Source organism: Nicotiana tabacum, chromosome 22 (assembly GCF_000715075.1).
Source record: "Nicotiana tabacum cultivar K326 chromosome 22, ASM71507v2, whole genome shotgun sequence".
In the NCBI taxonomy this organism is placed as follows: Eukaryota; Viridiplantae; Streptophyta; class Magnoliopsida; order Solanales; family Solanaceae; genus Nicotiana; species Nicotiana tabacum.
Window position 1 is genome coordinate 207,462,693 of NC_134101.1, and position 10,672 is coordinate 207,473,364.

The 10,672-nt window shown below is 38.0% G+C and overlaps 1 protein-coding gene across 5 annotated transcripts; it reads right to left on the minus strand.

The window, feature by feature from the left end:
- Positions 1–239: 239 nt before the first annotated feature.
- Positions 240–7,295, minus strand: LOC107783332 (uncharacterized). Of its 5 annotated transcripts, none has more exons than XM_016604298.2 (22): positions 7,077–7,295; positions 6,718–6,851; positions 5,525–5,604; positions 4,632–4,718; positions 4,469–4,519; positions 4,273–4,390; positions 4,131–4,187; positions 3,923–3,987; positions 3,743–3,826; positions 3,593–3,643; positions 3,424–3,486; positions 3,289–3,335; positions 3,081–3,150; positions 2,923–2,985; positions 2,449–2,538; positions 2,336–2,374; positions 1,998–2,225; positions 1,808–1,893; positions 1,350–1,398; positions 1,175–1,255; positions 989–1,082; positions 240–864 (listed from the first exon to the last, which is right to left on the minus strand). In XM_016604298.2, the coding sequence occupies exons 2-22, from the start codon at positions 6,833–6,835 to the stop codon at positions 686–688; spliced, it is 1,800 nt and encodes a 599-aa protein (XP_016459784.2). In that variant the 5' UTR covers positions 6,836–6,851; positions 7,077–7,295; the 3' UTR covers positions 240–685. The 5 variants fall into 5 exon arrangements, with proteins under 5 accessions (XP_016459784.2, XP_016459783.2, XP_016459785.2 ...); XM_016604297.2 differs by having other exon boundaries at positions 6,990–7,295; XM_016604299.2 differs by lacking the exon at positions 3,424–3,486 and having other exon boundaries at positions 6,990–7,295.
- Between the last annotated feature and the right edge of the window lie 3,377 nt (positions 7,296–10,672).

Sequence of the window (10,672 nt, forward strand, 5' to 3'; positions counted from 1 at the left end):
AAGTTAAATAACTTTTAAGTGACCTAATAGCATAAAATTCTTTTCACTATTAGTGTATAAAAGTTAAACCCTAACAACTATACCTGTATTGATGCAAGGTTTTAGCTAAAATTATGAGAAGTACACAATGCTTGCAGCAGAGTGGAGGGCATTAGTGCATTACAAATTTGAAGGCTAGAGGACCAAAAACAAAGGAGGTCCACCTACAAATCCTCCCTCGAAAAGTTAAAAGATAGGAGTACCAAATAAACGCACATTCTCTTTAATAGTCAAAGCTATTTTGCTGGTTTACAGTCGCAAGTTTCATTCAGCTTCCTGCTACATTCCATGTGCAGCTTAATCACTTCATACTACACAAGCTACATAGCTAAATATAAACTGGACCAACCAGTCTCCAATCTTTTCTAGCACTCTAATTTACATCCCAGATGAAATAACAGAGACAGATTTGAACGTAATAGCATTGGCCGTCCCATTTCTGCCACAGTGTGCTGCAGCTACAACAGGCTGTTCCGAATAAAAGACCGGAATCCAGCTCTACCCTATATAAGTTAATTGGAGAAGCTGTAAAAACCTACTGCTCTCGTATGGCTATATATACCAAATAGAAGAAATGCAGTAGCAAAATTTGATTATTCGGTAACCCAGGGCCCAAAAGCCTACACCGTATTTCTTACTGTTCCCTTTAGACATGTATGCCATTCCCCTTGCTATAAATGCCATCTAACGATCCATTAGCCAGCTTTGACCCATTGACATACCGATGCGATTTTAGTCCTGACGTACCATTGCTCAACCCCCATGTCTTGGGAACACCCTTCTTCAAGAAAGTTTCGAGCTGCCCAGTTGCTGCGGCTATAAGCCCTGTTTAGGAAGACAAACAAGATTATAAAGGGACTAACACAACTTTATGAAAATAACGTGAAATGCCAGACATATCTATAAGCCCAGGGTCCTTGTTCCCAGTTATCTGAAACGGGAAAAATACCTAAGAACAGGGCAGAAGGTTTTCCTGGCCTTGATTTAAATTCTGGATGAAATTGTACTCCAACAAAGTAAGGATGATTCGGCAGCTCAACAATCTGCAGAGGAAAGCGTCACATAAGATCAACCAACCACAGCAACATATAACTAACTAGCACGATTGCTTAATTTAATGGTTTAAGATGTTAACCTCCATACGGCGGCCACTTTCATCTTTGCCAGTGAAAGAAAGACCAGCATTTTCAAATTGCTGCACCATATCAGGATTCACCTAAGAGAGCATGAGACAAGCTCTTTAGTCGTAAAGTCCACATAAGAGTGTGGTCCACATGTAATTCTCGAAGTCCTTGCAAAAAAGTGTGTACCTCATATCTGTGTCGATGCCTTTCATCTACAAAGCTCTGGTTGCCATATCTGACACAGCAGATAAGCTTATTCAGTTGGAGATAGCAATAGGTAAAATTCCACCATATATGGTTTAGATGAAATATAGTAAATCTAATATTGTGGACATTGATGCTGATCCACCTCCACCCAAAACTTCAGGGAAGAAAAGAAACTACTTCCTAGGAGACAGATTCCTAAGAAATGTATGGGTAAGCAGAACTCTGTCCCATCTAGAAGACGACATAAATTTGATACCAGCAATGGAACAGACACAAACATTAGTATGTTAAGGGATTCTTTGTGGTACTAACTAGCTTGCATTTGTACCGACTAAATCATCTTAAATAGTTATGTACCCAGAATTTCATCATTATGTCACTTTAACAGTTCCACTCATCATCCTACGTAACGAGGATGGAGAGAAGGAAGCACTTACAATTTTGCAGATTTACAATCGGCAGCTTGAAAATATGTTCTCCTAGATCCAAGACGCATGGTACCACCCATATGAGTTTTTGAACCCTGTGATCATGGCAAACAAATTAGGACTGTATACTACTAAAACAAAACTACAAACACAGGACAATCATGAGGGACAAAGGCGATTAAGGGAAAGTAATCTTAACCTCCGGCATAAAAATAACACAAGGATTCTGAGTGTTGGGATCAAATTCTGTACTGTTTGCATCTAGCAATCCAACAATGGATCGAGCAAACTCAATAACAGCAATTTGCATTCCTAGACATATGCCAAGGAAAGGAATCCTGTTTTCACGGGCATATCTAGCAGCAAGGATTTTACCCTCCACACCTCTGTCACCAAATCCTCCGGGAACTAGGATAGCATCTGCCCCCTGCAAGGTGAAGACTTGTCCAACAAGTCAGAAACAATAGAATACAAGATAAAGCAGGGATATAAAAGAGTCGAATTTGGCATGATGTTGCAGAGTAAAACCATACAAACCTTCAACAACTTCCAAGCCTTTTTATAATTATCAAGATTCTGCAAGTAGAAATATCAGTCAGATTTAGAAAAGCAAGATATGTAAACAAGTGAACATAGTGGAGGCAAAATACCTCTTTGGCAGTTTCACACTCAAGGTCACCGGCTGCAATCCAATCTATACAAAGTTTCCTGTGGCAAGGTACGGAGGCATGCACAAGAGCCTAAAAATAACTCGCAAAGTTTTAGATATTGAAAATAGAGAGGAAAAAAAATATATCAACAGATAGGTCCTAACCATATTAAGGTAAAAATAGAGATGAAAATAAATTAGGTTAAACGGCACAAAATCCCCATGAAACAGAAAAGGAAGGGGGGGGGGGGGTCTCAAAATGACATGGAGCATCCACAAATTCTCCAAATCTAGTAGAGGAATCTATTGCTTAATTATACGTTCTCGATAAAAACTGTTATGCATGCTGATCACTTTTTCAAATGTTAACTATATCAAACAACTAACAATTACATGAGAAGGTGGAAGTTCAAATACAAACAAAAGAAGCTCCTCTCTATATATTTGGCTGGATAACAGGCTAGAGTATAATCACCTTCAGTACAGAGAGGTAAGCATCTGAAAGCCCTGTGTACTTTCCTACCATGGCCACCCTCACCTGTAAATTCAGATGAAACAGTTATGGAAGATGTGACGCAAGTTGATAGACTAATTCAGAAAAGGAAAAAATATTATATATTTCATAGAACCTACAGGCTCATGTAGCTTGTCACAGAGTTCGGCCCGAGATGTCCATTCTCCCAAGGCAGGCTCTCGTGCAACGCTGAAAGTGACATAATAAATTCATTACCACACAAGAAATGGCACAAAATCATGACGCATGAAAATGGGGATCAAATACTCCTTGTCATCAATGTACATAACCGGAAACAGAATAGAAGTTGAAGCTTATCAGAGATACCCTTTAAGGTTCAGGACTCTTAGAATTGCTTCATGTGCCTTTTGATCCTAAATACACAAAATGGTTCCTTTAAAGCTTACAGTGAAGATGTTACACAGACAAAAAAGAAATAGAAGTGTGCCCAAAAAACTTTACTCTTAAAAGCAAAGGAATGCGCCAAATATTTGAGACGTCGTAAAGAGTGATAATGTTATCTACCTGCAATGCAAGGAATATAGAACCTGAGCACTAGGAATTTTGAAAGTTGATGGCCTAAACAAGATTAACTGTATAAAAATAAAGTAAGATCATTTAGTCATAATACCGGAACATGGCAAAAGCGGGAAATTTTCTCCATGACATTCTCATCAAGTTCCTGAATAAAGAAACCAACTTCATAATCTGAACTTGATAAACATAGAGATATGTGGACAGGGGGGGGGGGGTTTGGGGGGAGAGAGAAAGAGAGAGAGACCGTTGTGCTCCGGCATGCTAAAATGTTGGGAGTCAATCCCAGGCTTCTCAAACCTCGAACACTGTGCTGAGTAGGTTTTGTTTTCTGAAATTTAAAAATGACAAAGTAATCAATCTGAGTGAATCCTTTGATATAAGATATCCATCCACATGACCAAAAAATAAATTTACTGTATGTTACCTGCTCACCAACTACACTCAAGACAGGCACCAGGCTGACATGTATCAAGCAAAAATTACCAGCACCTAACAAGCAAAAGTTTTTGAAAAGATGTTAGTTACGCTTAAATTTAAAAGGTACTTAGCTCAAGATTTGCACATCATAGAGCACAAATGACAGTTATATCATTTGGTTGTCAAGAATTCAAATTTAGACATGTAAACCTTACCCACACGATACGAAAATTGTCCTAATGCTTCGATAAATGGCATTGATTCAATATCTCCTGCATTAAGGGATAAATTACTTTTAGGAAAACACACATCATTTGCCAACTTATCCTGCTCATGTGAAAATTCAGTTAAGTATACCTATTGTGCCACCCAATTCTATGACACAAACATCTGGTGGACCCTCCTTGCCGTCAACTGGTATGACAGCAACACGTTCAATCCACTCTTGAATGGCATCTGTAATGTGAGGGACAACCTAAACAAGTGACAGACTGTATGAGCATAAATATTGGAAAAAATGACTCTTATGTAATTCTCTGGAAAGGTGGTAAACCTGAACAGTTTTTCCCAAATAATCTCCTCTTCTCTCCTTATCAATAACAGACTGCAAAACAAAAAATAACAAAGCACTTTCTCAGTTAAAATTTTCCACTATAACCTTTGAATTTCATCAAGCATATAACAATAATCTAATAGGGAATTTTCAGAGGACGTGCCTGGTAAATTTTTCCAGTAGTTATATTGTTGTCGCGGGTTAACTTAATATCTAAAAAACGCTCATAGTTTCCTAGGTCCAGGTCCACCTACAAGAGAAGAAGAAATATTGATATTAGTGATATACAGACAAAGAGTGTGCACTTTATCTTTGCTGAAATTAAAGGAACGGTCTAAAAACTTTAACTTTTACAGGAAATAATGAAAAGCAGAAATATAGACCAGATTTTTAACTTTACAAAGTTTTGCACTTTTAACAAGCAACAGTAAACTAACAGAAACCAAAGTATTGATCAACATTCAGCTAACAAAGTAACATGTTTTAGTTTAAATCTTGAGAGTCCAAAATAATACAAGGAATCAGCTCATCACCTCGATACTTAAACAAAAAGGAGAAACCAAAAATTATACTCCCTCTATCTCATTTTATGCAGCTTATTTTCCTTTTTAGTTTATCACAAAAAATAACAACTTCCTTTATTTATATCCTGTTTGGCCAAGTTTCTTTTGGGCCAAAAGTGTTTTTTTCTAAATTTAAGATGTTTGGCCAAGCTTTTAGAAGAAAAAAAAAGTGTTTTTGAATAGAGGTAGAAACGGTTTTCTAGGAGCATAAAAAAGAAACTTCTACTCAAAAGCACTATTTGATAAAAATACAGTAAAAATACTATTAAAAGTTTGATCAAACACCAATTACTACTCAAAAGTATTTTTAAATTAGCCAAATAGGCTATTAGAATTAATTTAATTTTAAACTTCTCATTTTACTTTTAGCGAGAATATTTATAAACTGTTTTAGAGTTCAAGTTCCAAAAGTGTAAGTCTTCTTTCATTTCTTAAAGTGTGCTGCCACATAAAATGGGACGGGAGTACTATACATAAGAGATTCATAGCTAACCTCTCCACCATCATCCAAGACATAAACTTCTCCATGCTCGAAAGGAGACATTGTGCCAGCATCAGTGTTCAAATATGGATCTGAACATGAAAAAGGAAGAGAAATGAACAGTAAGTAAGACAGTATATATACAATTCCTCCACCTCAATGGACTATAACATCACATAAAGTAAATTTTACATTTTTTAAAAAAAAAAGCCAAAAACAAAAGGAAAAAAAAGAAGAGATCCATTTTCGTGAGAACCAAAGTTTCACCAAACTAGAGAGAGGAACACAGGAACTACAAATCTACCAACAGTAAAAACAAAAAGAAAAAACGGAAGACTTTTCCTGCTTAAAGAAAGAATGTTTCTTGAAATTGTACTAATTTTTCTTTTTTGAAAAAGATAAAGTTATCTGTAAGTTGACTTAAAAAACATTTTTTGCAATTTCCTTTTATCCAAAAATTTTAAACAAACACCAACTTGAAGTTCTTTTTTTTCGCAAGTTTTGACCAAAAAAATTCACTCCATGTTTAAAGTTTTCCGGTATCTTATCGGCAGAGACAACAGTTCAATTTATTGGAACAGCAAAAAGTAAAAGGAAAAAACCTTTTTTCTTCCAAAAAAAGTGAAAAGGTTATACTATACACAGCATATTCTTCTATAATACAAATTTCATAAAGTCCAGATACTAGATAAGAGATTGACCAGAGAAACTATCAAGACAATCTAAGATTTAGAGTCATTGTGTCCGGCCCGAATTTTTTTTAACAACGTTGGTATATGAGCTAGGTTGCGCAAACCTGAGACCTCATAGTTTAAACAAATGGGACACTGGATAAATCTGCCCACCAACCAGAGAACTCATGGTTTTTCTTGCCAAAGGTCTATCGGAAACCACCTATTTCATTCCCTCAAAGGTAGGGAAGGTGTGCGTACACACTGTCATCCCAGACCTCACTAATAGAATTTTAATGGGTCGTTATTATTGTTGTAGGCACAACAATTTTTAAAAGATTTATTTTAAATATGCAGCTGAGTTCGAGCAAAAAGCAGTGAGTTTGGCCAAATCCACTGAGATACACTATGCCCGCCCATGGAAAAAATAGCAAGAAAACTTTAAATATCCTTTCTTTGGTGCATTCTTGATTTGCAAAACCAGAGAGGAGAAGAAAGAGGCAAAAAATAAAGAGAAAATAAGTTTGCAGAGACCAATCTTAATGGAAGTAACACGAAGACCGCAGGCCTTAAGAATAAGACCAATACTGCTAGCAGTGACTCCTTTTCCGAGCCCGCTAACAACTCCACCTGTCACCAACACGTACTTCATGATCTCTGCTTCACCTCTTCAGGTATACAAGAAAAAAGGACTCATTAGAAATCTTTGCACAAAAAGCAATGTTTGCTCTAAATGGTGATATAAACATTGTGTGTGGGGTGGCCAAATAAACAAGGCAAGATGTGGGAAGGGGAACAAACTTTACCTACTAAGAAGAGTCTAAGTAAGGGACTTAGTCCAGGAATCTTTTACCCCAAATTAACAAACAGTAGTATGAATTAATCCAACCAACCTTATCCACTAAAAGGCGTTGTTTTTCATGTAAGAGAGAAACAAGGAGGCGCAAAAAGCATGAAGCGAACACACAGACAGAGAGAGGGAAAATATGAATGAGGGGAGAAGAGAATGGATGAGAGAATGAGAGGAGTGTGAAGAAGCAATGGCGGCTTTATATAGTAAAATATGAGGGCAAGGCAGGGGCGGAGGCTAATAGACCGAAAGGAGAAAGTATATCGGCACCCTTTCTTCAAAATTCTTTAAACCTCCCCAAACCCTGCCTCCCCCACTCAAAAAAAAAAAAAAAAAAAGCAAAAACAAAAAAGTAAAAGCAGAGGAGAGAGGGAAAAAGAAAAGGAGAAAATGGTTGTTACAAAGCGTGAAAACTGAGAAATGTTAGTATTCTCGAGCCGGGTCGGGCCGACGAAGAAGAGGTAGGGAAAAATAAAAAAATAGAGAGATTTACAAATAGTCATTCAAAAATAGTTACAGTTTATTTTTTATTTAAAGATAAATTTGAACAAAAATATTGATCAAAATCCGAAAAATACTCCAGTATAATATACTGGATATTTCCATGTATTGGAATTCCAGCATAATATGCTGGAAGTTCATACACAAGTGCACCGATTTCCAGTATATTATGCTGGAACTTTTCGTGTTGCAACAAAATAATGGCTATTTTCAGTAACTTTAAAAACGCTAACTATTTTTTAGTGATCAGACCGAAAACTGGTTAGCTCGTGCTATTTTTACGAAGAGGTAGGCAAGAGAAGAGAAGTGGAGTACCCAATGGCCAATACCAATAAAATAAAGTTTAATTGAAAATATTAAATGCACTCCAGATTTTCGCTCTCTTTCTTAACTTTTTCAATATTTTTATACCTTATCACTCTACTTGTTACAGTGTTAATTCTATTATAAACACATAATTATATCAAAACCTATATTTATTAGCCAATATTATATTTATACAGTAATTATAATATCTGGGTTGTTGCGTTGTGAATAATAGTAAAAATATTGGATTTGTTAACGGGGATATCTTTGTCTTTAGTTACTCTTATCAATGTATTACCGATACAAATATTTTTACTTCACATTTATAAATATTCTCGTATAACTTATGCAGGCTGTTATAAATATGGAGTTTAATAAAGCCAACTAAATATTATGTTAAATTATTTTTTTTTATTAAAAAAACAGCCAAACTTAGTATTACTAATTTAGATTTTTATGTTGGGATTATTTTTGTTAATGGCAAACCAAAGAAATTACACGACACCAGCGAAGATCTTCCCAACTATTCCCTCAAAAGAACAAAGAGAAGTTAAAACAAACCAAATAAGTACTCCATTTATGACCAGCGTAACCCATTGTATAAATTAAAGGAAATTTTACCACCAATAGCAAAGATGTACATCATATTATATTATATATCAAAATTATTCTATAGTTGCTTTTTATATTTTATAGCAGCATAAATATTTATGGTTGTATACAGCGAATCTGGGGGCCCGATTTCCCTGTCATAAGGTCGTCTCGCGGTCATGCTCCTCGAAACTCGAAGTCAAGGTCGAGACTCACCCTCGGGGGTCGTCAGGTACCGGTCCGGAGGGCATTGCATTCCAACAGCTGTAGCAGGCTATAGCAGGCGAGTTCCCAAGGCACATGGCTTGATCTGACAAGGCTGACCTATCCGGGGCCTATCTCAAGATGTCACGTCAGCCGTCCTATCTCCATGTCTTTACAGTTAACACATTTTGTACTATAACGGGATTCCCCTCCTATATAATGGGGATCCCCATCACTTTGTAAAGCCCGGCTGTTGTTGCTCCAACTATTATACACAAGATCAATAATATCTTTCTCTCTTTTTCTCTCTCTCTCTCTCTCTCTCTTTTCTCTCTAACTCATTTGCCCGAGGCTACTCTTTGTATTTATTGCTTTCATACTTAATCTCCACTTATTACTTGGTATTGGCCATAAAGAGCTTTCTTTAATTATATTCTAACTGTTATCCCTTTTCCGATTACCCCCGATAGCTCGAGCTGGATATCGACCCCGAAGCCCTTCATCGACCAATCCGAAGCCCGGGCAGCAGGCCCCTCGGTTTGATTACTGCCCCGTTTAGCTTGTATCTTATCGTTAAACTTCATACTCCAAGCATCAACTGCTTTAACAACTAGCATAAAAATAGATCACGTATTTTTAGAGTCCCATTTACAAATTTAATTGTCGTTACCATTTTCACGGTAAATAGTTTGGCACCCACCGTGGGGCTAAAAATAATAGTGATTATTTTCTTGTTGGTTTCATTACAAAAACGCAAGTTATCTTTCACACTTTTTCTGGTCCAAGATCTTCGATTTCAAGATTGAGCGCCTAGCTCGGTGAGTAAAATGGGAAACCGGAACCTTGAGAACAACAGAGAGAAGGACATGATTGCCTCGGATGCCGTAACACCACCGAATTCAACCCAAACGGAAGGGAAGGTTCCCTAATATGACGTTTAACTGATTATTGGGGGGACCAACGTTCCCCAAAGACCCATGTTCAAACGAATGAGGACATCCACTACGGAAGAAGGGCCGATCCGAAACCACGTGCCCGAAGATACCCTCGTATTCAGCGAGGAGGACCTCGAGGCCATGATGGAATCGCACAACGACCCGCTAGTGATCTCGTTTCTCTTAAACGATACCAGGATAAAGCGCGTACTAGTGAATCCGGGCAGCTCGGCCAACATAATTAGATTAGAAGTAGTAGAATAGCTGGGGATGCTCAATCAAGTCGTTCCCATCCCTCGAACCCTCCACGGCTTCAACATGACCGTCGAAGTAACTAAAGGAGAGATCACCCTCCCGATCAACACGTCTGGCGCGATCCAGAACATCGAGTTCCAGGTTATCGATGGCAACATGAGGTACAACGCCTTACTCGGCAGGCCTTGGATACACAACATGAGGTGCCCTCAACCTTGCACCAGGTGATAAGGTTTCCCACGAGGAATGGTTTCACAACCATACATGGAGAACAGCAGGCAACGAAATAAATGTTCGCGGTCCACCATGAGGCGCCAACCCCCACATGCCCAGTCTCGGACGAGGAGAGAAGCGTACAGACCCTCGAAGACGACGAGGAAGATTTCTTCGCCCCCAAACCTTCGTCGCCCCCGAAGAATCAGATGCGACCAAATTAACAGTCGAAGGGCTGGAGCAAACCATTTTAATCGAGCACCTCCCAAATCGTAAGGTATACCTGGGAACGGGGTTGACCCCCAAACTCAGGACAGGGTTTATTGAATTTCTTAGTAACAATATTGATTGTTTTGCTTGGTCCCACCTAGATATGACAGGAATCCCGTCGAAAATAACCTCTCACAGGCTAAGCGTTGATCCCAAGTTCAAACCCGTAAAGTAAAAAAGAAGACCGCAGTCCGAGGTAAAACATGCCTTCATCAAAGAGGAGGTAGCGAAACTTCTTAAAATCGGATTCATTAGAGAGGTAAAGTATCCCGAATGGCTGGCTAACGTAGTAGTAGTGCCCAAAAAGGGTAACAAGCTAAGAATGTGCGTAGATTATAAAGATTTGAATAAAGTGTGCCCCAAA